The 27,333-nt window shown below is 39.3% G+C and overlaps 1 protein-coding gene across 1 annotated transcript; it reads left to right on the forward strand.

Moving 5' to 3' along the window:
* Positions 1-12,289: 12,289 nt before the first annotated feature.
* LOC107215994 (translation initiation factor IF-2-like) lies at positions 12,290-20,154 on the forward strand. Its single transcript, XM_015652417.3, has 3 exons — positions 12,290-12,314; positions 12,457-12,970; positions 18,688-20,154. The coding sequence occupies exons 1-3, from the start codon at positions 12,290-12,292 to the stop codon at positions 18,737-18,739; spliced, it is 591 nt and encodes a 196-aa protein (XP_015507903.1). The 3' UTR covers positions 18,740-20,154.
* Positions 20,155-27,333: the final 7,179 nt, after the last annotated feature.

Consider the following 27,333-nt stretch of genomic DNA (forward strand, 5'->3'; position numbering starts at 1 on the left):
CATCTACAAAGCCTGGGCAAGATTTTAACCTTTTCATTACCCAGATGAGACTTGCAGATTAATCCTTTTTTCCAGAGAAAGAAAAAGAGAGTAATCAACATGTAAAGAGACTTTATATACTATCAGAGACAGTAAAGAAAAGAATTAAGCTTTAGAAGAAGTAGAGAATAAGGAGATGCTTTAATTAAGCTGAAATATTTTTCTGTTAAAGCTATGGAAATGGACAATAGTGTCCTGAAAAAACTCCTTTAATTCATGACAGAGTACATAGGGAGGAATAGAGTGTTCAAAGTGTGGATTTTGAGCAAAAAGTGGAGTAATTGTGATACAGTGAAGTGCTGGAACAGAGGGGGAGGAGTAATAGTTGAAGATTTGAAGCCTTGAGAGGCAATGCGAAAATTTCTGTTTCCAGAAAAGCTCACAGAGACAGATGAAGAGAACTTCTGTCTTTGAATAACTCATCCTTAAAATGACATCCCTAGACTCATTGACCATACACACCTCAGAGTGATGTGAAATGGGAGGAGTGAACTGATGACAGGATTTCCGGGCAGTTGGCATCAGGAAAATAGAAAGCTATAACATAAATAGTTTTCTTGTGAGAAGCTTAGCAGAAGAAAACTTCTGTTTCTCTACAAAGGGTGATGAAAAGACTCTAGCAAGAATTGGGACTGTTTTAAACACCAAAGTTCCAAAATTTTTTGTCTCTATGTTGTCATGTGAACAAAGGAATGGCTGAGTGGTGGGGGATAAAGGTTTTTTTCTGGAGGTTTATTCTGGTGTTCTTATTCTTGTAATTTTGTTAATAAACTTTCTTTATTCCTTCTAAGTTTTAAGCCTGTTTTGCCCTTCTCCTAATCCATATCTCACAGCAAGAAATAAGTAAGTTTTCTAGTTTTTTTTAGTTACTGCTTTAAAACCACAACAACAGGTCTTTAAATAGACCCCAGCTGAAAAAGCTTCAGCATCTGAGGAAAGTGTTTTCCTTGGTAGATGTTTTGCCTTTTGCTCATGTTAGGGGTTAAGTGTTCTTTCATTTGTTCTAGCTCACCTATAGAAGGTTTACCTATTGGTGGGAAAACCTGATTGCTGGTACTTAGTGGGTACTTGAGAAACACAAAGAGTTCAGCTGGGCCCAGGGAAGGGAGGCAGGAAAAAGAGAGGGCGAGGGCAGCTGGGAGTCTGGCTGGCTTCTTCAGCTTCAGAGCATAACCCTCGCTCGGAGTTGCTGTGGCTGGGAGAAGGGAATTCGCCATCACCCAGACGGAGCTGCTGCTTCTCCTTCTTCCCTCTTTGTTGGTGGCCTCACACCTCCTGTCCTGCCGGGACATGTGGCAGTGCCAGGCACTGCCGCGGAGCTGCTGATACACCTCAGCCACTGGCCCAGGATCTCGGCTCATCCCTGCTGTTCCAGCTGAGTGTTCCTCAGAGCCCTGCAGGAGCACCGGGACTGCCCGCCCGAGGGGTTTTGTGAAACAAAGCCTCTCATCCATCCCTTCCCGTCTCAGCCAAGAAAGCTGTCACGGGGTCCCTGCTTCTGTTTTGCTTTATTTTTGTCAATGCCATAGTTAGTACTAGTAAAGAACTGTAATTCCTACCCCCAGATTTCAGCCTGAGAACCCCTTGATTTGAAAATTATAGTAATTTGGAGGGAGGGTGTCTACATTTTCATTCCAAGGGAGGCTCCTGCCCTCCCTACCAAACACCTGCCTTCCAAACCAAAACAAATGTTGGCACCCAATGTGGGGCCTAAAGGCACCAAGAGAAAAAGGGCAAAAAAGGTATAACAGTTCTTAAATAACCTAACTTTTGTGTGTTGGATATAAAAACCTCCTTATGTAGAACCATGTGGTCCAGCTTACCCAGGTTCAGGTGGCATGTGATCACAGCTATGCTTCTCCCATTTGCTGTACCTTACCTAAATATGGGTCCTATAACTAAAGCTACTGTAGCTATTATCCAGTTTGTTTTGTGGGTTGATAAGGTGAAGAATTCATGGATATTTAACTTCCTTTGTAAGGCGAGCACATGGATTTCGAGCTATCACACGCTAACTGGATGTTTTTGGGGTTGCTTTAATAGTAGTACCTACTGAGAAGAAATGACAGCTGAGGAAATGTTCTCCCTACCATTCACCAGGTTGCCAGATCTTGGATGTGAAAAGCTTCCCCAAAATTGTCACTTTAGGAAGTACTGAAGAGCTGGAACTTTTTTCTGTTTCACTTCTTCTAAATCATCAGAGCATTTTCTCTAAAAAAATTCACTACTCTCATAGAGTTCAAAGAACTGATAATGTCTTGCCTCTATTCCGCTCAGTACCAGAACCCAAACCTGCACTTATCTGGCATCATAGAATCATACAATGGTTTGGAAGGGACCTTAAATATCATCTAGTTCCAGCCCCCCTGCCATGGATATCTTTCACTAGACCAGATGGCTCAGAGCCCTATCCAACCTGGCCTTGAACATCTGCAGGGATGGGGCATCTATGGCTTCTTTAGACATTCTTTTCCAGTGCCTCACCACCCTCACAGTAAAGAATAGTTGTTGTGAGGTGCCTCAGGGAGACAAAAGATTTAGTTTCAGGTAAGCATTGTTAAAGTGAGAGGAATGGCTGTAAAGCCTGGCTAGTGTGAATCCTGAACTTTTGCTTTGGGGACAGGGCCCTGTGAGTCTGGGAAGAGTTGCCCCACCCCAAACCCCTTGTCGGGGGTAACCCAGGTGTTCTGATTGGGTTTGAGCCCCTGGGGTTTCTCCCTTGTTGTGTTCCTAGTGGTTCCTGACCTTGAACTTCACCCTGCCTCTGTTCAGGACTCTCTGTCTCTGGATCTGAGTTTGTAACCATGCTGAATAAATTGTTTAACGAGCAGAAGCCTGTCTTGTTGGTATCCCATGCCGATTCCTAGTAACTATAGCTTCTCTGGGCATGATCCTGCGGCTGTGGAATGCAATGAAGAATTTCTTCTGAATACCTAATCTAAACTTATTCTTTCAGTCTAAACCCATTTTCTCTTGGTCCATCATTACATTTCCTGTTGAAGAATAGGCGGCTTAAAGGCCCCTTCAGATAATGGAAGGTTGCTATGCCATGAGGTCTCCACACAACTTTCTCTTCTCCAGGCTGAACAGCCACAGCTTTCTCAGCCTGTCTTTGTAGGGAAGATACTCTAGTCCTCTTATCACCTTTGTGAATCTCCCCTGGATTTGCTCCAACAATTCCATGTCTTCCCTCAGAGAGTGCATCAGTAGGTGTCAGGTAAAAAACACCTGGTTCAGGAAGGCCTTAAAAAAAACAGACACTCTGTACTGCTTACAAAAATATGTGTATGAGGGGGGTCTATGTATTAATGTTTCCTAGCAACTGTGTTCACAAGAACAACTGTTTAAAACATTAGAAAATTATCAAGAAAGCAGTTTTTAATTCTATTTGAGCCAACATTCAATATTCAAGGGTGGGAGTGAGATTTTCTCTATGTGACTAAACTGTACTGAGGTTTGAATGTTTCTTCAGTAGTTGCAGAAAGTTATGGAAGGCTTTTGGCAACTGATTTTCATTGACTCTACAAATTAGAGTTTTAGTTGCTTTCATGGGCTAGAGAAAAATATCAGCTTAACTACCAGTCTTTCTTAATATCATTTTGAAAGTGGTGAAAAATGTGGATATCTCACAGAGAGATCCTTGTTGACACAATCAGGGGTCCAAATAGTGAAAGTATCTCAAAAGCAATGCTCAGGTTTTAGGGCTTCTTCAGTGAGTCCAAACAGAGTTGGGAAAGCTATATTTTTATTTTTTTTTTATGTTCAATGTTTGAATCTTGTGATACTGGTATAGGTGGGGCTGCAGTTGCCACTCTGACTGGTGTCCTCAAGTCCACTCTTCCCTTCTGAACTGAATGGGACATGGAGACATGTACAAAATGCTGCAATGTGATCCCAGTTGCTGAAGTTCCTGCCACTGTTGCCAAGACACATATAAAATGGTCATGATGCTAATTTAGATCACAATAATATAAAGTGACATAAAAGTAAATAGTATGTTTACATGTTCCCCTTTGGCATTAATGAGGCCCAGAATGGATGCAGCAGTCCAAGCAGTCCAAGTCAATTATGTTATGAAGGTGAAGTCAGATGGCAAGAGCCATCTCAAAGAGAATACCTGTCCAGAAAAGCCACTATGGTAGGTGCTGCATAGACAGAGGAATGCCTGAGAACAATGGCAGTGTACCAGAGAGCGTGAGAAACCAAGGACCTGTCCTCTCATCCAGTTTCTTCCAGCAGAAGCATTTATGTCAATTAGCAGCATTGCAAAGATAGTACTGTAACTGAGGATATAACAGAGTTTTTTCGCGATTGTTTGTTTTGGGGAAACAAAAAATCCTTACATGGACTTTCCATCTATTGAAGTAAATTCATTTTATAGGGACATATTGTCTGCAAGTATGGAAGTAGATAAAATCTACTCAAAAGCATCAACAGCTATCTTTTACTAAAAATAGCAAATAGCCTTTGATAAGAGACCAGAGAAATATAAGCTATTCTTCTCTGTTTTTGTTTGTTATTCCTCTTCCTGTGGGTTTTTTCTGTTAGTTTGGTTTTTTTGGGGTTTTTTTTTGTTTGTTTTGGTTTTTTTTGTTGTTTTTTTTTGGGTTTTTTTTTGTTTTTTTTGTTGGGGGGAGAGGAGTGGGTGTGTGTCTTTTCTTGTTTGTTTGCTTGTTTTTTTTATTTGTGGTTTTTTGTGTTTGTTTTTTTTATTCGGTGGTAGCAAAAATGTTTTGTTTTGTGTAGGATTTGTGTAGGATTTTTTGTCTTCCTTTTTTCATGGAAGGAAGTTAGAAACCAGAAGCAGAAGTGGATGAAGAAAATACTTATGGCTCTGAAGTTTTTTAAATGAAATAGTAGATCTCTTAAAATGATCTTAAGCCTATACTTTTTTTTTTCAGTCTCCTGAATGAAAATTAATCACTAAGATTGTTCTGAAAATTTTATTATCTTTGCCATACAAATTTGATTAACTAAGTATAAACATTTATTTTGGTGGCAGATATGTTAATGATTGTTCTAACTTATTTACTTACATCTCTAGAAATTTTATATGTTTTGATATAAGTGCAGATAAAGGATTTAATAAATTTAAATAAAACTTCATTTTTCTCAGGCATATTGTATTCCATTTTCTTCCCAAAACACAATAAAACAAAACATATGACATACTATGCATTAGGTAAAAGGAAATATATTTTAATCAGATATGAATAACAGATTAGAAGAATCTTTAATTTACTTTCATCTTGCTTTGATCTGAAACCAAACTCTGAGCAGCGAGAAACATTAAAGACTTAGAGGAAACAGATGACTCATTTTCTTGGTTCACACTGAATTGATTTTCTAAAGAAAGGAATGACTTTGAACATTAAAAATGTTTTGAGCTGATTTCTCAGAAGTACACCTGTGTATCAAAAGCATCTGCCATTGTATCAATATTGGACATGTAGCTAAAAGTTTCTCAAGTATTTATTGCTATATTATACTTTTTCCTTCTACATAGCAGTTAGCTTAAATCTTCCTTCAAAGACTTAGGCACATAGCATAGTGAAGGAGACAGAATTTAAATTGAAGTCATGTAAGCAAAAAATGTTGACCCCTTGATGTATGGGTCAAGAATATGACTGTTTAATTGACATGGGGACTTGAAATAATATTTATATATTAAGACCACTTCTGTCTATGACAAGCTTGACACAGTAATCTGTAGGTATAAAGAAAAAAAAAAAAGGAAAAAGAAAATGTTTTATTTTAATATCATTCTCATCCATGATATTCCTGTGTGTAGCAAAAATAGCTTTAAAAATGTCTTTGAAAACTGAAAGAATCAAGGGCTTTGTTCTTCCCCATCTCTAATTTACAGTGACAGGAGGATTGTGCTGGTGCAGCAGAAGATTTGGTCTCATTATGCTTTATTACCATGAGGATGTTTCTAGCTTGCCACTGGCAAACTAGAAAAACTAGAAGTACTAGTTTTCTAGGCTCTGCCCATGTTAGGATCACAGAATAATATTTTCCACATCAGATTCTGCAGATGCCTGTTCTTTAAGTACTTCTACTCCTCAGAAAGGTAATTATCACTGTCTTGTCTTGCTAACTTGGCATTTCAGATTTTAACTTGCTCCACTGGGGTGTCTGGGAGCAGCATTGTCTTAGGCCAACTGCAGTTATAGACAGTAAATGTGTTGTGCTTTGTTGATGTTTTAATTCCAAACTTTATAGCTTTTCTTTTAAATAAAAAAATAAAAAAGGTGAACTTCTTAAAATGTAGAAGCAGTGGTGTTTGGGGAACAGGATGAATTTGCTGCCTGGTGTCCTTTGCCAATGTAGCAGTTCAGGCTTGTTACCATCTCTGGCTGTCTGTAGGGTCACAAATGTTAATGCTGACAGCTAGTAGAGGCTGGCTTTTCCTTTAAGCTCAGAAATTTATTCAACTTGTTTGCTTGAAGTTGAGAGTGGCTTGCTTTATGGTTCTGCACCATGATGGAGACAAGTTACTAAATACAACATGCGGACACATTTCTTTTCTTTGGAAATAGGAATGTTTAATTGATGATCATAACTTGGGTCTATGCCATCAATGTCAAAAAGTGTTCAAAAGCAATTGTAGTGATGTGCATATTTGTACTTCTTGCCTCAAATCTGAATATTGCTTTGACGGTAAAATATAAATCCTAATAATTTGAGCAATGGAAAGGAGCTAACAACAGTCTAGATTACAAAGCAGCATGCCAGGTGAAGGTTTGCATTTCAAATTATTGCCACAATAAATTTAGTCTCGGTGCTTTTCTATCAAGTTGCTTTGGTTGCTTGTGATGGGAAAGGAAATAGGAAAGCATTCTTGTTAGAACTAAATAAAACTGTGCAGGGTTTCTTGGAGCACTAGAGGGAGCAAGAAGGTAAAAGTTCTGGAAAAGCAACTGCTTACTTGGAGGTTGAATTTTTAGCGTAATTCTACCCTACCATGCAGGTAAATAAAACTATTACACCATTAAAAAAATCTCCCAACAAAACACAAACCTTAATCAAAACTAAAGTGATATCTTACATTGGTTTTAGGAGTTTTGTTTGTTTGTTTTTGTTCTTATTGTCCACCCCCACATATACACACTAACAGCATTCTTCTCCTCCTTCCCTGCTCCGGGCTTCCCTTTTTGTTTACTGTTTTGAGAGGATGCTTTTGTTTTCATGTCTCTGAATGCTGAATGTGTGTTAATCTAGACGACTTCTAAGGGCTGGCTCTAATGGAATCAGAAGTCCTTGTTTCTCCTCATCAAAGACCCCTTTAGGCAAATGTTAACCTGCCAAGAGCATGTGCATTTCAAGGAGGATTTGCAAATGAACTTGTTGTTTTCTATGAAAAATACTTCCTGACCTATTTTTTTCTGTCCAAAAGAAAAAAAGAAAAAAAGAAAAAAAGAAATAAATGGTATGCAGTAAATACTATTGCAGATGAGAGAATATTTTCCCTAGTGTGTCCCTTTCCCATTCACATTAACTATTTCTAGAATAAAATAAATTCTGGTGAGCATAGCATTTAATTTTGATTATTCACAGAACTGACCCTGAACCAATAAAAAGACGTTTTACCCAAGTGGATTAACCCACTTTCATGTTTGTCTCAATTACAATCTGCCAGTAGCTTTGGAAAGCCACAGACATTTGGGAAATGTTCTCATCTTAGTGTGTTGGATATTACTGGATGACTCTTCCTGAGATTTGTGAACAACAATGCCAGTACATTGAATTTTAAAAAACAATTCTACAGTGCTGTTTTTCATGTGACACTACAAGCATCATGGTGGTAAATAATTTAAATGCTCTCTTTCCTATTCTCATTTGTGTTTCTAGGAAACTTTAATCACTGTTTTGGATAAATGAAGAGCAGGATAAGTTTGCAGATGCTTAGCCTAGGACATCTGCCAACTCATGCACAGTCTGAGGACAGTGTGAGGTGACACCTGCCCCTAAGGCTTAGGGAAACTGTGGACGGGCAGGTGGCTGAAACCCTTGCTAAAGGATTGCTCTTAGAGGCAGAGCATATGTAGCAGGAGGTTCCCAATACAGAGAGCTGGACTTCTGTCTCTCCCAGCTTGCCAAGAGATGCTTTATTTGTGCTTCATAACACTGTCAGCAAGAGGCAGGACAAATTCCAATATGCAGCTGCCTCTTCTGAAGGTGAAGTGGGAAGAAACTCAGTGCCTGCTTTCTTTCATCTGGTTTATGTATACAGGCGTAGCCACTTCAAGACTTCAGTGTTGATGGTTTTGACCCTTGCCTTGCAATATTTCTCCTAAATATACCAACAAGGTGTCAGGCAGTAGTGGCACCTCCCACCCACAGGTATAATGGTGGTATGAAAAACCAGTGTGCAGTGAGATGTGGAGCTCTCTTTAACTGTTCCCTATTGCATGTAGATAGCACATTCTACTTCCATATTGTGCACTTGTGGGGATAGAACTGGTTGGGGCTATTAATGAACGAGCCTTGGGCATTAACTTAAGACCATGGGAATCAGGCCTGTAGGCAGGACACTAGCAGGCCTGTTCATATAAGGTTATGCTTCCAGAATGTTCTTAGTTCTCTTCCCTGACTGGTTGTCATTTGCCACATTATTTTTCATGTTCCTAATCCCAATTTATGATTGGAACCCTGCCTTTGGATCAACACCCAGATTTTTCAGATACATACTGTTGGACCCACCCATTTTTTGCCTTTTGTGGTTGACCCTGTACTGTGTGTTCGCCTTTTGTTGTTTGTTATTTTGCCATTAAAATAATTTTACTTTTCCGGTTACCCTATCATGCCTGTCCCTTTTACTTGCTACACTATTCCCAGCTCGGCCAGGTTTGAGGTCGCGGAAGCCAAAATGCGACATGCACCTTTTGTAGTTTTGTTATAATATCTTCTGCCTTGCAATTATATTTTCCCCTGACAATTAAAAAAGTGCCAACCCTTTGTATAAAATTCAGTTTATTTCTTGATTATATTTGCTGACATCTCTGTTACATCCCAGTTTTCTTTGCTGTTGTTGTTGCAATAAACAAAAATAGTTCAGTTTATAGCAGTTCTCTGATTTTACTGTAGATCACCCCAAGATTGGGTGAAGCAGTGATATACTGAATAGGGTGCAGGCATCTGCTCAGTGACTCCTCCTGCAGAGTGAGAGCTGCTCTACTGACAGAATCATCCCTGTAAAATAGAGTTCTTCCCTTGAACTGGAAATTCAGTCTGCAGGACTTTTCCTGATGCCCAAACTTTTGGTGGACATCCTTAAGAACTTTCCTCTACTAGCACTTCAATATTTATTTCTTAGTATTCTTATTTATAAAAACAAAGCTTTACTCCAAAATCAAATCTGAGGTATCTGTGGCAGGTTAGGTGTCAAAAAGTCTTTTGAAGCTTAATTTGAGGCTTAAACTATTCTAGAATTAGGGTTGTTTGTCTGAGAAGATAAGGCCAAAATAATTACTATTACTACTTATCCCAAGCACATCACTGTTACCACTTAACTAAAGTTTTGTACAGAAGCATATTTCTCTGCAGAAGTCTACCAATACAACACTGCCTCTAAAGATTTAGTATTGTGGTTTAGGAACTGTATTCTCCAACTTAGCGTTCCCACTGAAACCACTTTAAACCACGCACTGCTCGCTTACTCTGTCCCATCCCTCTCGCTTCATGCCTTCACTCTGCTCCCTTGTGGGAGACTGGAGAGGAGAACTGGAGGCACAAAAGGTAAGAACTATTTACTGGAAACAGCAATGAGATAAGAAAATGAATAGTAATAGCAACAATACTCATGACAGAGTGTATAAAAAATGAAACTCTGCAAAAACCACTGACAGTACCTGACTGCCCTGACCCAAAGCAACCCTTTGCCACTTCCTGGAAAATGAGGTAGTGTAGAATAACCCCTGCATTCTTGCCATGCTCCTGTCCTCACTACTGTAAAAATTAATCCTGTTCTGGCCAGAACCAGAACACTTAGTCACTACATATCCCAGTTTAGGAAAATATTCCTCCTGAAGACAGCACTAAAAGTAATATTCAATAATAATCTTAAATCTCACTGAGATCAATAAAAATTTCATGCATGCCTGGAGTTTAACATGTACTTAAAATGTTTCAGCGAATGAGGAAGACTTTTATTTATCTTTGGATGGTTATCTAGCTGGATTCAAGATACCAGAGACATTAACTCCCATCCTCTGGCTCTTTCTGAAGCCAAACTCTCTTCAGAGTAAGAGACCAAAGCTGCCCCAGGTTCATAGGCTGTGGGCTGGTTTTAGACTGTTCTGATCATGTTATCTGGTTTCCCTAGGTCAGAACTCAACTTTCACCCCAAGCCCATAGTAATTTTTCAGTCAGAGAAGGTAATAGGCTAAAGAAGCTGTCTGAATATCCTGTGATTAGGAGTGAAGGATCAGCCAAGCTGTTGAGCTCTCTCAATCTTGAACTACCTTCTGTTTTCAAATGACCAGCTTAACATAGGCTCTGAATGTGTCTAACTTCTCTGCTGTTTTATTTTTTTTTTTTGCTGCCTTCTATTTTTTCACAATTTCTATGCAGCTAAAATGGTAAGAATTTTAATTTGAAAAATTTTTGTTTTCCTTTCCATTCTGTGAAGATTTCTGGAATTCCAACTATTCTAGGAGTCGCCTCTACAAATACTTGTATACTGTATATGTTTTTGCTATAAAATATATCTTAGCTTCCCTACAGTTTTCCAAATGAAATGATTGAAATCATTGGATGAGAAGCCTTAGATGAAATAGGTCTCAATATTTGTTTATTATCCTGGGTAATAATGAATGGTTCCCTACTTGAATATGCTTGTAGACTCTCATACTGTTTTTCAAAGCCAGAGAATACATTTTCTTTATGTGTTTTCATTATAATTTTAATTATGTATTTTTTCATAAGTGGACAGCTTTTTAAATATATATATCTTATACAGGAAAAAGAGAACTACATTTTACTTTCAGATGTTCTGATTATAAAAGAAAAAGAGAAGAGTTTAGCATTATCCTGGCATGAACTCATAGTTGCTAACTCTGGAGGAATTCTGCATTTACATAAAGTTGAAGTCTGGAAAAGTCTGAAAATAAAAGTTGTGAAAAGAAGAAATTTCTTTTTATTGAAAGTCATGGAAATTTGGAAAGATGACATGCTCATGTGCCCTCAATTTATTGCTTCCCTGCTTGGGCTAAGGAGCCACAGAAGCAATAAGTTAAATGGATCTGTTAGTGTTCAGGAACACACATAATCACAGAATGATTATATGAAGGTGCTTTATTGATGAGCCCTGGGTGTCAGGGGTTCACATACCCAAATCTGACCCGATTTGGTTTTGAGTTGAACATATTTTATACTCTATCGTTATGCAACTTGCATATTAATTATTAAACTTACATTGTTCTATTGTACGCATTGTTTTTACCCAAGCATGGATTTCTCGTGATCGCCCCCTTAGCCCCCTAACATTGTTCCTCACGTTCTTTAAACAATAATTATATCTAAGCACATCTAACAATTGTATCATTTATCATATACGGACTACACAGGTGCAGTTTGACCTGATCTTTAGCAAGCACAAGGCCTAACATTTCCCAGGGCCTACTTTTCCCAGGGCTTTCCAAACCTAACTTTCTTTCTAAGTCCCCGAATTTTCTAAGATTTTAAGACCTTTTACTATCAGATCTATTCAATATATAACATCTGGATTTTTGTAATCCTTTTCTGTACTTAGAGCAATTAAATGAATGTAGCTTCTTAAAATTGGGCAGTATTTTAGCTCATCATATTGATATTCCAGATATGCTGCTGTTCTGATAATTATGTGTCTGTTCTCAGAGACAGTCTTCACTTGTATAAAGGCTGCAGGTGTTTAGCACTTATTATAATCAGGCAACATGACTGTGGTCAAAAATAGATGTTCAGCCTTTCCACCTCTATGTGATATTTAATAAAAACAGGGCCAGGATACCTTCTTCTCCTTTTATAAAAAGCCTTTATTAGGAATCAGCTTTGGGTGGGGGCCCGACGGGTCGCGCGCACACCGCCAGCGGTCCCTAAAGCGACTCAGAGGAGGAGGAATACGGCTCTGCTTACGGGGTGCAAAGCAGGTCACGCCTACGGACTGCAATGTAGGCTGAGCCGGGGCTCTGTCCTCACGGGTACATCCGGAGTCCCCTTTTGGCTCGAAAGTCCAGGGGTGTCACCTCTAGCGAGTCTCTTTGCGGCCATGGCGAGGAAAGCGGAGTTGGAGGGTAGTGTCCCTTGGTCCCGACCTTCAGGCATCGCTCTCAGTTTCTTTATTCAGTGTTCCGATGCTCCGTAGATTGAGTTTTCTGTCCGAGGTGGTGTTTTTCGGCAGGCGATTTGCATAACTCCCAATCGCCATTTCGGGAGGTCCTTATTCCCCGCTGCCGCTTCGGGAAGTCTCCGGTCGCCATGTTGGAAATCCCCTAACTTCAGTTGTCGTGCCGGGGCATCCCCGACCCCAGGCGCGGCAGGACAGGAGCAACGAGGGAACAGCCCGGCACCGGGTCAGAACTGGAACGCACCGGGTCAGAACTGGAACGCCTGGAACAGGAGCTGAAGGGAAACACATGCAAAGACCCGGCCGGCGGCCCCAGTCGCCGGGGTGTCTCCGATCCTGGGCGCGGCCGGACCGGAGGAACGAGGGAACAGCTCGGCACCGGGTCAGAACTGGAACGCCTGGAACAGAGGCTGAACAGAACACTTGCAAAACCTGGCAAAAACCTGGCAGCTCTGGCCACCAGGGCACCCCCGGCCCCGGGCGCCCCCGGGCGCTGCCGGACAGGAGTAGCGGGGGGGAACAGCTCAGCACGGGCTCAGAACCAGAACGCATGGAACAGAGGCTGGAGAACTGGAGAGAACGTTTGTGCAACATGGACTGCAGGTGGGCTTATTTATATCAATATTGAATAAGGTTTTGCAACAAACTTCACAGATCCAGCCCAGTGCCCTTCTTTTGACTTATTGAAAGAGAAAGGAATGTATCTGGATATTTTTTGTATGCATATAGGTAGCTGTAGGTAGGATTATCTTAGTTCTCCTTGAATATTTGCTGTAAGAAGTGGTCTTTCTCTGGCAGTTGCTTTTGACAAGCTGGGAAATGGATATCTTTTTACTTAAGGAAGGTGCTCAAGGTAAGTATTCTAGGTGCTCCCTTGTTTGAGGCAATAGATGGGCATGTCTTTTAAAAATTTTGCTTTACTTGCTGTCCCTCATTGAAAGGAAGTGAGTGGGAGGCTGAGATGTTCAGCACACAGCACCCTTGTGTGGAGGCTCAAGAACTTGCTATGGTAATGTCTTAGAAGGAGGCCTCTGAAGTATAATAAAAAAGTATAGAAAAGGCCTTTTCTCCATGATCCTTTTCCCCATTATGCAAATTTACCCCAGTTCTTTGTACCCCATTGGCCCATTGGCCTGTCCCACTCCTTTCTCCCTTTTATGGTTACCCTTTGGAAAGTTCTCCCTTCCTCGATGACCCACTCGCCCTTGCCTCCCTATTAACTCCACCCCAACATCCCATTGACTGCCAGTTGGGAGCCCTGCCCATTAACGGCCCCTGTGCCCTCAGCCAATTGGTTCCTGATGCTCTTCTCTGCTCTTGTCTGCCCTGTATTTAAGCTTGGATCCTCCATTGTTCCTTGCATTTTGTCCCTGGTTCCCCTGGAGTGGTGGCAAATAAACCCTTTCTGGACTACCCTATGAAATGCCCTTCTTGTGTTTTCATCTGCTGAGAGCTATCTGTGGCTGAGTGAGTCTGTGTGAGTGGAGTGTCTGTTGCCTGCCCAAAAGCCTTCCAAACTGGAGACATCTTTCGGAAGGTAGCATCACCTTACCATCTGGACTGCAACGCTACACCCTGGAGAGAGAACACTGCTTCTCATTTCAAATGCAGAGCCCTTTCTGGTCAGCTGAGCTCATGGAAATTAAATATGTGTCTCATCTGTACCAGTCACAGCATAATGTGGGCTGTACTGTTTAAGCTGTTCACAAAGTGTCAAAAACACATTTTTCCTGTGCAATACCTCTGATAAAAAGCATGGAATGACCTTGGCTTTCAGATGCCGTGCCAGCCTTTACTGCAGATTTGCACTATTTATAATAGGAAACAATCAAGCTTTGGGGTTATTTGAATCATGCTTCAGGTGTTTTATATATATATTTTTAGCTTCTAAACTCAGCATGTCCAAATGGAATAAGATGGTCAAGGCTGTAGTGCAAATGGACATAATCTGGTGAAAAGATTCTGCAAAGTGGGAGTGAGGTGTTTCAGCTGCACAAAGAATAGCTTTATGTCCCCAGCTGGGCCTGGGTGAGTCAGGTTTGGGTGCTGTGTTTTTCCAGTAGCTATGAACATATAGGCAGGGATTTTGATATATTATACATACTTCTGCTGTTGTGTAATAGCCTTTTATTTATCTCGTGCCAATACAAAATTGCTGGTAATATATATTATATTTTGTATTTTCTCTTTCTCATGATGGTACACTGTACAATGGAAGCATTGATAAATATTTTGTGAACAATATGTATCAATTACATTGACAATAAACAGTAACTACCAATTTTTGTTGAACTCTGATTTTGACATCAAATGAGGCACAGTCTGAAGTGTTTTTATTAAAGTATAAGTTTCAATTCTACCAGGATCATTAGTGGGTTTTTTTTCCCCCACTTCTGCTAAAGATTGTTGCTAATATGTTTGATCTGTTAATATTCATCACAAAGCTCCAAAGCCTCATCAAGTTAGTATAACATAATATTTAACCACAAATGAAAAACTTCAAAATTTGAGTTTACTTTAATGATTGCAATGAAAATGAAAACACAGAGTGTCAGGGTTTTTTAAAATACTTTCATGCACGATTTTAAAAAATAGTCTTCTAAATAAAGAAGGTGCCTAGAATCTTAAGTTTATAGTTCAATGCAAAAGTTTGCTTTGCATTTAATTGGTAGCCTGGCTGTGATTGAAAAAGGATATCTTTTATAAATTTGCAGAAAAGAAGTGATAAAATTGCTGCTTGTAAACTGCTTAAAGTCACATGAGTTCTTGGAATGTGATTTTGTGCTTATTTTTACCATAGTTTGTAGTGGGCTCTGTCCATTAGGAAGTGAAACCATATTTTCTTTTTTTTTTCAATGGTTTAGTAAATAAAATCTGAGTTTCCAATAGCCTCTTCTTTCTTCTGTTATTCTAGAGAGTCTTCAGTTGTTACACTGAAGACATGTGATTAACTGGAAGAGTAATTCTTCCAGATTTTTCTACCAGTATATCAGAGCAAATCTGAAACTCTTTGCAGCCCTCATTGACCAGTAGAAATGCATTTGCATCTGCTACAATGCAATGTGGGACTTAATTAAAGCTAAACTGAGCATCTTGAACTCTGATGATCAATTATATGCTCATGTATCAACTTGATGCTTACAGACTGTACCCTGAAAAGGTTTTCAGATAGGCTGGAGTGATGAATTTGATAATCACTCCCTGATGATGATATCAAGGATCACATTCTGAAGACATTAAATATAACCACAGATTTCAGTTAACCTTAAACAGGCTACAGTGCCAGGGAGTGCCCAGATTAGAAGACCAGAGTCCTTACTCTCCTCCTGTAAGCTTTCTCTGGCTCACTACTGTACCTGTTAAGTATTTAGGCATGAGTAGGTATGAGGTATGAAGAATTCAGGTCTACATAGGAGAGATGAATATGGATGTGCAGTTACTTTTGCTTGTTTTGCTTGCCTGTGATTAGACTTTTATAGACTAAAAATGTTACTTCATACCTTTAAAAGATATATTGACCCCTCTATTAAATACTTTGCAATAGTTATGGACAAGATGCTTTTTCTGTGGTTCCACATGTGAATTGGTTGGATGAAAGATGAGGTGTTGCTTTGCTTTTATTATTTTTATTTCATAGAATAGTCATCCTCATGCCTAGATATTTTTTGAAATAAAAATTCCTTCCTGGGCTTATCACTGTTTTGAAAAGCTTCTACAACATTGTGGAAATATTCGGATGGATTAATTGCCTCTAACTAAAACACCTGCATTCTGACCACCTACATACTTCATCCAAGCACCTACCTTTTCTCTTCAAATACACAGATCTTAGTGTCTGAACTGTGCCAGTTACTCAACAATGTATGGCTTGAAAATCCCTCATGATTTTCTATTTTGCAGCTACTACCTGGCATTTGTGAAACTTTGCTATCTGTTTAACACTTATGCTATATAGATGATGGAGGTATTTTTGCTGCATCTCTAAAATCTTTGTCAAGGATATGACACTGAAATAGGCAAGGAGCAACTAAGTGAACAGTATTGCAATACACAACATAGAAAACACTCAGATCTCAGAGATGATTAAATTAACTATTCTACTTTTAAGAGTATTTTTCTGGTTATCATAAAAGAAAAAAATCACTTAGAAGTGCAATTCAAACTTTTGATAAAGAAATTTTATTGATCATAATTTCAAGACAGAATAATTGAAAAAATTCAGAGAAGAGCTGAAGAAAGGTGGAGTGGGAGCTTGAAAGAGCTTTTTGGGATAAAACATTACCATTTCCATTTAAAAAGTCATCTGTTTCTATAGTAAAACAGAATATTGTGGAGTTTTTAATAGGAGTTTGTATATGGAAGTGGTTTGAAAAGGCGAAATAAACTTTTGAAAAACTAGAAATTAAACCATCCCAGCATATAAAAGGGAAAATGTAGGATAATACCAGAAAACTATCCAATAATGTGAAGATACTTGCAAGATACTGCTTTTCCTGTCAAAGTGCTTTTCAAGTAGCTTGCCTCCATAATGGGACAAGATCACTAAGAGTGATTTTCTATTCTCTCTGAAAAGTACTGATTCTGACAGGCATTGAGGCACTTTCTCATGTCCATTTCAAGAGGGTTATTGCTGCTCTCTATAAGAATAGCATTTTAAGAGAAATGACACTCAGAAAAATTCTATGAAGCCTGACTGACGCTGCATGAGTCCTTGCAGGGTTAAGTCTGATAGCGTTGTTCTTCTGTCCTCCAGTGTGTGAGACAGACATGAGCAGGGATGATCCCAAGGGCCATCCCTTCACTTGGTCCCTTCACTAGTCCAGCTCTGCATGCAATGGGGTGCATCAGGAAGAGCGTTGCCAGCTGGTCAGGAGCTGCACTGATCCTGCCCCTCTTCTCAGCTCCTGCGAGGCCAAACCTGGAGTCCTGTGTCCAGTCTGGGTTCCTGAGTACAAGAGAAACATGGAGCTCCTGGAATGGGTCGAGCAGACAACTACAAAGATGAATAGGGGAGTGGAGATGTCTTTTTCTGAGGATAGGCTGAGGGAACTTGGGCTGTTCAATCTCAAGAAGAGATGAGTCCGAGGGGACCTCATGAGTGTCTGTTGGTATCAAAAGGAAGTGCATCAAGAGGGTGGATCCAGGCTCTGGTCAGTGGTTCCAAGCAATAGGACAGGAGGCAACAGGTAGAAACTGATGCACAGGAAGTTTCACCTGAAGATGAGGAAGAACTTTTTTACTGTGCAGATGACTGAGCACTGGAGCAGATTATCCAGAGAGGTTGTGGAGTCTCCCTCACTGGAGATATTCAAGAATTGTCTGGACACAATTCTGTTCCATGTGCTCTGGGATGACCCTGCTTGAGCAGGAGGTTGGACCTCCCACTATGGTCCTTTCCAGTGTGATTAATTCTGTGACTTTGTGTATCTTCCATATTTGAAACAGTTTTATGTTTACAAAGCAAAACACTGGAAGAGACAGTTCAGGAAGCACAGGAAAGAGAGTTCCTTTATGACAGCAGTTTCAGACTTTCATGTGTGAATTGAGTTAACAGAGATCAAACCTCAAGAAACTAATGCTTGGAAGCACTGCTCAGGTCTAGTGCTTTATAGCTGTTTTTCTTATAGTAGCTTTATGTGTAATTGATTTGTTGCCTGTCCTATGCAGGGACCTTGCAGAATAGTTATTAAGGTATTGTGTCATGAAATATTTGGAAAGACAGTTCCTACTATAATGAGAGGCTTAACTTGTGATACAATTACTGATTTGTGCATATTAGTAAGAAGACTCAATTTGTCAGTAAGAATCACAGCTGCTAGACTCTGTGTAATCCTCTGTTTGTCAAGGGGGCATCCCTGGTAATGGAAAATGGAAGGTTTGGGAGGGGAAAGCCTTTCATGTGTACAAGAGAAAACTTTGAAACATGGCCTATGAAGATGAGACTTGTATGCCTGACTTCTAAAGAATGTCTAATAAATGTCTTGGTTTTATTTTCACTAGCTTCACTTTATTTTGACATACAATCCCTCCTATCCTGCTTTGTCTTGTTTTTCTGCATCCATATTTCAAGATTGTGTTGAGAATGACCTCAGGACATCTCCAGCCCAATCACCTGATCAAAGCAGTACCAGGTAGGTCAGGCCAGGTTACTTAAGACTGTTTTGGTCAGGACTTGAAAACCTCCAGGGATAGAGTTTGAAAAGCCTCTCTGTACATCTTGCTTTAACATCTGAGTGTTTTCACTGTGAAAAAGCTTTTCCTTACATGCAGTCTGAGCCTTTCTTATTTAAATTTGTACCTGATGTGTCTTTTCCTTGCAGTATACATTGCCATCAAGAGCCTGGATTTGTTTCGTGGATGACCTCCCTGTAGATACTGGGATGCCCTCCTCACTGAAGCCATGTGGTGGTTTAACACCAGCAGGAAATTAAACTCCAAGTAAGACACTTCCGATCTCCCTCCTTCTGGCATGGGTGGGACAAAAGCAGAGACTATGGGCTGAGGTAAAAATTTACTGAAAACAAAAAACAACGGAAAAAGAAATGCACAATAACAATAAAAATAATACCAAAACTACTCAAAGAGAGGTGTTTTACGCCCCAAAAATTATTCACTACTGGGAACAAAAACAAGATGGCATATGGTCTCTGCAGGTCATGTCCAGTGGCTTCTCTAGGCAAAGAAAATATGGTGACTGTTACTATGTGCCACCCATGTGGCAGTAGATAACAAAGGCAAGATGGCAAGGGGAATTCCATGGATAGTGCTTACCACACTGCTAGACAAAAGCAATGACATATCAATGACAAGCAAACCCTTTGAAAGCTGCTCATCTGATTGGATCCCATTGGATCCGATTGGATCCACTGGGCTCCAGTCTGCACAGGGTCCTCAGCTGCTGTTTCTACTGCTCAGCTGTGCTGGAGATCAGTCTTGCTGTTGTTGCTGCTTTCCATTCCACTGCACTTCTTTTGGTCAGTTCAGCTGGGTTTAGCTGAGCTTCCTTCCACTGGGCTCCACAGTTTTGCCCAGGTTGGTGTCACCTCCTGCTGCTCCTTTCCCCTTGGCAGTATCTGCACAAGAGCTGTCGGTTCAGCGCTACAGTCAATTCACATTATCGCTGCTTTCCTTTCAGCACAAATCCCAAAACCACAGCCTGGAGCTGTGTGAGCATGACCAATACCTTGATGTTATTCTGTACCATCTTACATGATTGCCAGGGCCAAGGAAAATAATTGTTTCCAGAAAGAAAGGGTGTTCCTTTCCTGTTGAGGGGAAAGCATGGAGGGCAGAGAGTCTGTCTACCATTGTTTTTTATTGTTCTGAGATTAGTGAGAATTTTGCATGTAAATCACCCTCTCTTTGTACACTTTTGCTATTAGTATTCTTGCTGTTACTGTTTGTTTTCTCATCTCATTGCTGTTCCAAATAAATTCTTCCTGTGATCATTGACTTTTTTGCTTCTAGCTGTTGGGCAAATGGAGAGAGAGTGCTGGAGCAGTTTCAGTGGCAGCACTAAGTTGGGAAATACTATTCCCACAATATGACAATTTGTTTCTGGCTTTCAGGCTTCGTATCATCCATTAACCATGGCACTCTAAGCCTGATCACTTAGACATTTTTTATCGATCCACTAGTTCATCCATACAGACTACAAGGTCCAAATTTGAATAAAAGACACTGTGCAAAAATATTGTGTGTATTTAGTCTTGCCAAAGTCAGGGTAAATAAAATTCATTGTTCTTTCCTCCTCCACAACATAGAAGACAACCAGGTCAGGTCCCATTTGCACTTAGTAAATCCATGCTGCTTGTTTTGTGTCACCTTCCCAATCATAACCGTGAGAATGTTTACCCGTAATGATGAAAATGAACCTGGTCTTTTTGAAACTTGGGTTGGCCTTCCTCCAAGTCAGTGAATATGGATGGCATTTTTGTTCCTATGAAGGGCAAGATATTGAATATTTCAAGTAAGTGGGAGTTTTAGCAGCTATTTCAGGGAAAATGGCTCCTAGCTGTACACTAGAAATGGGTTTGTTTGTTAATAAAAGGTCTTTCTGTGTTAATCATAGTTTAAGACTGAGGACAGAATTTTTTGTTTCATTGGTTTTTTAGACAGAACCCATAGGCCAAACAATAATAAAGAAGGATGTTTTGCCCTGGGAGCTGCTTTCGTCCTGATACTATTTGAATTGAAGTTCATAGGATGTGGAATGCATTATGAACTAACCATAAAGAACACTGCCATTAGTGCCCAGTTAGCAGGATAGCTATGTCTTGAAACTCAGACTAGGGGATTTAAACTCAGTAGGTAGGAGACAGCTTGATGGTCAAATATGACCTAACATTCAAGATGACTTCAGCAGGAGTACGAAAAGAATTGTATACCTTTTCTGTCGTTCTTTTATTGACATTTTCAGTCCTTAAATAATATATTTGGGACTGCATAGCACAATGTAAGAACAAAAAGCAGTGTGACACATCAGCAAGGTAAATACCTGCTTTGTCTTGTTGACTGATAAAATAATCCTTGCTGTCATGTATTTTATTTTTTCCCCTGTTGTTTAAATTTGATTCTTATATACTGTAGGAAAACATTTTAACAGAGCAAAAGCATGATATTTTAGTAAAAGCCTGTCTGCACAGCCCAGCTTTCAATCCAGGCAACAATTTTAAGGGCAGTGACCTTGAAACTCTCCTGGAACAGAGAGAATAAAGAAAACCAATGGCATTGTGTACATGGAAAAATGTAAAACAAGGTGTTAACCAATAGTAGCTTGTTAAGCTCCATGAACCCTGTAGGACCCTATAAAAGTGTGCTAAAGATAGAAATAAACGATGTTCACTATATCTCTATGAGGGCTCAGTGAATAGTCTGAGCGGTTTTCCATTAATATACTAATTCAAATTAGATTTAAACTGTGTGCTAACATTTCTAAAAAGACATGTTCTCTTCGCTACATAACCAAGGAGTTTTGTGTAATCTTTAGTGCAAAGAAAAGGGTAAATGCACCCAAAACATGCTTATGTATTCCACAACTGGTACAGCTTTAAATCACTTAGCCAAAAGTTTGCTCATTACCAGGAGTAGACCCTAAGCTCCACATGATTACTCACATCAGAAATATTTGATATGGATTTCTATCTGCTATTGTATAATGATATATGCTAAGATATCTATTGTGTACTAATCTGGTGATATTAGAAATCTTGACATATTTTTTTTCTCTGGCACAGATTCCCCTAATCTAATTTGACACAGTTCCAAAGCTTGAGTTAGAGGCATGGTCACCCTAGAGTGTCTTGCAGTTAGTGTGAAGAGATAAGCACATCCCAGGAATGATTCAGCCCATCTCTGTTTGTCTGTTACTAATATTTGGAGTTTGGGACAGTTAGGCTTCTATATTAATGTCTCACTAAAGTAAACATATCTCCCTGTTTTCATTCAATTTTGGGCAAACTTTTTTGCAAACAGAGTCTTACAAAGTATTTCCCCCACTTTCAGACCCTTGAAAGATTTAGGATTTTTTTCCACTTCTTTTACTATGTTCTTGAAAGAAGTGTGGTGGGGGAGTTACATTTTGGTAGGCAAAAGTTTCATTGAGCAACTTTAAATTTTCTGGTTTTTTAATGAATTTCTGGATAGAAGTCATTCAATACTCAAAAATTTCAAAAATGTGCAAAACCAAAAGCTATTGCTAGAGCTATGATTGGCCAAAAGGCAGTATCAGAAGCCCCAGAGATACTACTTCAGTTATCGCATCTCACTGGAGCTTATCTGGCCCTATCACTTGGGCCTGCAACAGGAGTGGGTCACACCCCAGGAGCAGGATGACCCGAGGTGTGACTAGAGCACTTGCTCTACGGCTTTTTGGCTGTCAGTCTGCGGTCTGATGAGACAAGGATGAGAGGGAGGTCTTTTGCATGGGATAATAGAGGATTTATTGCTCTGGGGAATCTTGGGGGTAAAAGACAGAAAATGCGAGCGTGCAACAGCTGAAATAGGCGGTTCAAAGGGAGTGTACAAAGCATCAGTTAATCAGAGATATCCTGGGGAGGGTAAAAGGAAGGGTTCACAAAATCATCATCCAATGAGGTAGGTGGGGGGGGAAAGTTGGGTCACATGGACTAATCAAGCGTCGAAGTTTAGGGGATTTCTGAAGTGGAATTCCAAGCATGCGGTGTTCCTAAGACAGATTGACAGGAGACTCAGGGTAAATTGACAACATGGGATGGGAGGGTCTCATTTGGACCAAACCATCAACTTAGGTAATAACAGAACATACCATTAACAAGAAACACACTGCAACATTCAGTACACTAAATTCAACAAATCCCCTTGGCTTTGCATTGCTTTACTTTGCTCTTCAGAATTGAGTGGAAACAAAGATAACAACTGTGGATAAGTGCACCAATGGACTTTCAGGTATAGATTGGTTCTGCAGACAGCCAGGCTTACTCAGACATAGGCCGTTTTTAGAGGTATACCATTTCTAGTTATATGGCCATGTTAATGCAGGAACCAATATCAGCCAGGAATCGCTAAGATATTTATTACAAAGGACTATGGAATACAACTGGAGGGAAATGCTTCAATAGGTGTCACTCTGAAAATTAAACCTTCTGATCTTGTTTTCATAGATTCTAGCCACTTTCAGAAAGTAACTATAAACATAGATGTGTACACATTCTTTCCAAGAAACATCTTTTGATGGACGTTTTGCATGACCAGTGTGATTAGGAAGGTAGTAACCTAACTATTCAATCCCTGGTCATTGTCGAGAATCTATAAACACTGGAGTCACAAAACTAAAATCATCCTTTTCTTTACCATACATTGAACTGTGTCTGTATGAGTCATTCTGTGTCCTACAGTGACAAAGAGGGGGCCTGCACAAGAGGAAGTTGCCACAGGCAAGAAAAAAAGACAGGACTTAATGCAGAAAAGCTTTACTTGAGAAGGCTTAGGTGGAGTGCAAACCTCTCCTAAACTGGCAAAGTTATCTATGGTATGTGTGCTCATCTTTTCATGTTCAGTGGATTGTAAAAGGGCAAAGCTGATATCAACGGCACCCTCTGAGAGTTACTTGTTCTTTCCAGAGTAATTATAGCCAGAACAGGTCTATTCACATGTAGGAATAAAGGAAACAGGGGATGTAAAAGAATATCCAGGATTCAGCACATTATCTTCCAGTATTCAGCTCTCATATCTTTGTTAGGTACAGAAGCACTGTTATTTTCAGGATATTGATGGTACATGAATTAAAGTCTAACAGTATTAGTCTATTTATGATAAATCCCACATGGAATCTGCAGAAAAGTATGAAGAGGATTCATAAGGTCAGCTCTGTACCTCCATTCTCAGATGCTGCATCTCTTTACTCAACTACTAATACTGAATTTTTCCCAACCTGGTGCAAGCTGATTTTTCTTTACTTTGATTCCATTGCTTTTTCCTGTCCAGTCCTAATGCCTTGATAAGCTGAGCTTCTGTATTCAACAGGAATTCAAAAGAGAATGTTGAATGTCATATACAGTATGCTTTTGTGGAACTGTTAAATGAAATGCAGCAAATAGTCCTGTTTCTCCTCTTGCTAGTTTAAGTCGCAGCTATAATGTAAGTTGCAATATTTATGTATAGAGTAACTTTTGTTATTATGTAAAGACTAATAGGTTTACAGAACAAGATCTGGCACTGCCTATACTTTCATAAAACACAAGTGAATCTAACATCATACATGCTGTTTCTCTATTTGCTGCTGCACAACTCTGAATTACTTGGACAAAATTAAAAAAATTCAAGTCCCTGCAGAAACCCTTAATCCTCCTTGCATAAATCCCAAGAATTATCAGGATTTGCAAGAGTGCAAGTATACTTGATGAGTAGTCCTTTCAGCAGTAATATCTTCTTAACAGAATTTCTGTGTTATTCCTTACTGGAAGAACACAAGAGACGCTGCAAACAGCTGTGCCCTTGTGAACATAGAATAGATTTTCACAAAAATATTTGCAATAGTAACATACAAGTAGCTACCACCAGGCCTTATTATTTTTTTTATATTTGAACTCCAAGATAAGCCTAAAAGATTCTAAATTTTAGCAAATTCGATAGTACCACTAGAAAGCATAATATCTCTCATAAAGTACACCAGTGGTTTCAGGCTACATACCCTCAACATGACAAAGAAGGTCTTTTGGTTTAAACTGAATGAGTTCAGCTTAGCTTTAGTAGTGGTAATTTTTTCACTCACCTAATCATCCTCCCTCTGGGCTAATTTTTGAACATTGCTCTTTACTTTGTCTTTACAGCTGTATTTAGGAAAGGAAGAGACACTAAGACATAGAAGTATTTTCCTCATTTATTCCTTTAAATGAAGTTAAAGAAACTCTAATGTTAAGGAGAGAAACATCTTAGGAAATGTTTTCATTAAAACCCTCCTGGCAGCAACTATGTCTCTAGCATTGAGGGTTGCTGTGAGTTCCTCAGTTGTCAGTTGCTCTAATAAATCGTATTATTTCTTCCCTTGAAGTGATTCAGTGTGAGAAAGCAACTTCTTTTTTTTTTGCTATATTCTAATGTTAAATAAATTATTATTCTTAAATATAATACTTTTAAGGCTTTATCCCAGTATTGCCAATAGTGTATTTAGAAACTATGAGACTACTAAGGCAAGGAAAGAGATGTTACAGAGATCAGACTTTATTTATAAATTCATTCTGTACTTGCCTTACATACGTTTCTGCCAGGAGAAATATGTCTACATCTTTACTACCTCTGATGTGGATGGATGCACCTGTAATGGAAATTGCTGATTCGTTTTTGCCTAAGCATCTGTTTCTGAAAAGGGCACTTGAGAGTTCATCATGGAAGAGAGGGAGGAAATCATGTGACATCAGGTTGGACCACAAAGATATAAGGTAGAATATAGATGAGTGCTAGCTGTTCTGACAAATGCATAAATTGTTAAACCTTCAGCTGGCTTTCTTGTTAGTTTAGGTGCTTTTATAAGATCGTCAAGAAACCTTATAGGCAACAGGAGAATTCTCCTTTATTTCTCTTATAACCTGTTTCTTTCAGTCCAATGAAAAGTCTATCTACAAATAATAAGAGTCTTTATCTTCTTTTAAACCATTTCTTCAATATTTTGTCATATGGCATACAATCCTATCCTGTAACTGGCAAGTTTTACTGCATTGGGTTTATTTGGTATGAGTAATCCTTAGGTATAGGAACATTTTCTGCTCCAGATTTTTTGTTTGGCAGTGTAGAATACTACTTAAGGTAGTTAATAACAGGTTTTTGTAAGTTTAATGCTTTGCATATGCAAGAGCCAGTGGCAATTAATTCCAGACATTTAAAGACTACTCTGCGGAGCTGCTTGTGTTAGCGTTCAGGAACACACATAATCACAGAATGATTATATGAAGGAGCTTTTATTAAAGAGCTCTGGGTGTCAGGGGTACACATACCCAAATCTGGCCTGACTTGGTTTTGAGTTGAAGATGTTTTATACCCTATTGTTATATAACTTACATATTAATTATTAAACTTACATTGTTCTATTGTATACATTGATTTCATCCAAGCATGGATTTCTCATTATCCCCCTCAAACCTCCTAACATAATTTCTCATGATTCTTTAAACAATGATCATATCTAATCATGTCTAACAATTATATAATTTATCATATACTGACTACACAGGTGCAGTTTCACATGATCTAACAACCACAAGGCCGAACATTTCCCAGGGCCTGCCTTTAACATTTTCCCAAGGCTTGCCAAACCTAACTTTCTAACTCCCTGAATTTTCTATGATTTTAAAATCTTTTACTATCATTGGCACATTCAGAGTACCCAGTAATTGGAGGATTTAATCAGATCCATAAAATACTGTGATACATGACAGTGCAAGGGAAACTAACTGCAGAATTTCTGTATGCAGTTGGCTGCTTGTTATGCCTTATGTTTTGTAGTCAGCAGCAGAACAGAAATTCTGTAGTGTGTGCTGCCTTTCTATAGGTTTTTCATCGTGAAATTGTGTTTTGAGCAGAAACATCACCACTGGGCAGAAGGGGAAGTGGAAAGATTTATCCTGCAGACAGTGACAAACATCATATTGTCTTGTCTTGTTTGCCAAACAATCAGAGAAGATGTAAAGACTCAGGAAGACAGAACTGATAGTAGGAGGCAAGACCTAAGGGAAACCTGTAAAGACACAGCAGTTTGAGACCTCATTTTGAGTGACCTATGTTGCTATCTTTACTGTGGGAAAGTTTAAAAAAACTAAAGACAAAATATAAAGACTTTTCAGGAACCTAAAAAGGGAGGGTCTGAGAATGTTGTTTTTCTGTGCTCCTCATTCCTGATGCATTTCATGATCTGCAGAGGTCACTACTCCTCTCTTTCTCTAGGTGGAAGCCTTGTCATGTGGCATGGGGATCTTAGTGTGAGCAGTACTGTAGGCTGGGGGCTTTTATTTGTGGGAGAGAGGTGTATGTACAAAGCCTTTATGTAAGTTCCATATACATATATATATATACGTATGCATATTTACATATTATGTATGCAATGAGCATGAGAAAGAAGGGAGATATAATAGGTCCTAAAAATGTGTCAGGGGAAGTTTAGATTGGATATTAGAAAAAGTTTCTTCACACAGAGGGTGGCTGGGCACTGGAACAGGTTCCCCAGGGAAGTGGTCAGAGCACCAGCCTGACAAAGTTCAAGAAGCATTTGGACAATGCTCTTGGGCACATGATGTGACTCTTAAGGATGGTGCTGTGCAGGTCCAGGAGTTGGGCTTGATGATCCTTGTGGTTCCAACTCAGCTTATTCTGTGATTCTATAATATATTAAAAGCATAGAGATATGCAAAAATCCTTACCTTCTGTATTGTGGGATTTAATAAGAGGGTCCACAATGGCTTAAATTTAAAGGTTGATAAATACAGCATAACCTAAGT

The sequence above is a fragment of the Parus major genome, chromosome 2, assembly GCF_001522545.3.
Source record: "Parus major isolate Abel chromosome 2, Parus_major1.1, whole genome shotgun sequence".
Taxonomy (NCBI): Eukaryota; Metazoa; Chordata; class Aves; order Passeriformes; family Paridae; genus Parus; species Parus major.

Excerpts from the sequence above, each read along its gene's own strand:
- LOC107215994 (XM_015652417.3), top strand. The coding sequence starts at position 12,290 with ATGGCGAGGAAAGCGGAGTTGGAGG. Across the intron at positions 12,315-12,456 it reads GAGGAAAGCGGAGTTGGAGG|GTCCTTATTCCCCGCTGCCG; the intron begins GTAGTGTCCCTT and ends CCATTTCGGGAG. Across the intron at positions 12,971-18,687 it reads TTGTGCAACATGGACTGCAG|TATACATTGCCATCAAGAGC; the intron begins GTGGGCTTATTT and ends TTTTCCTTGCAG.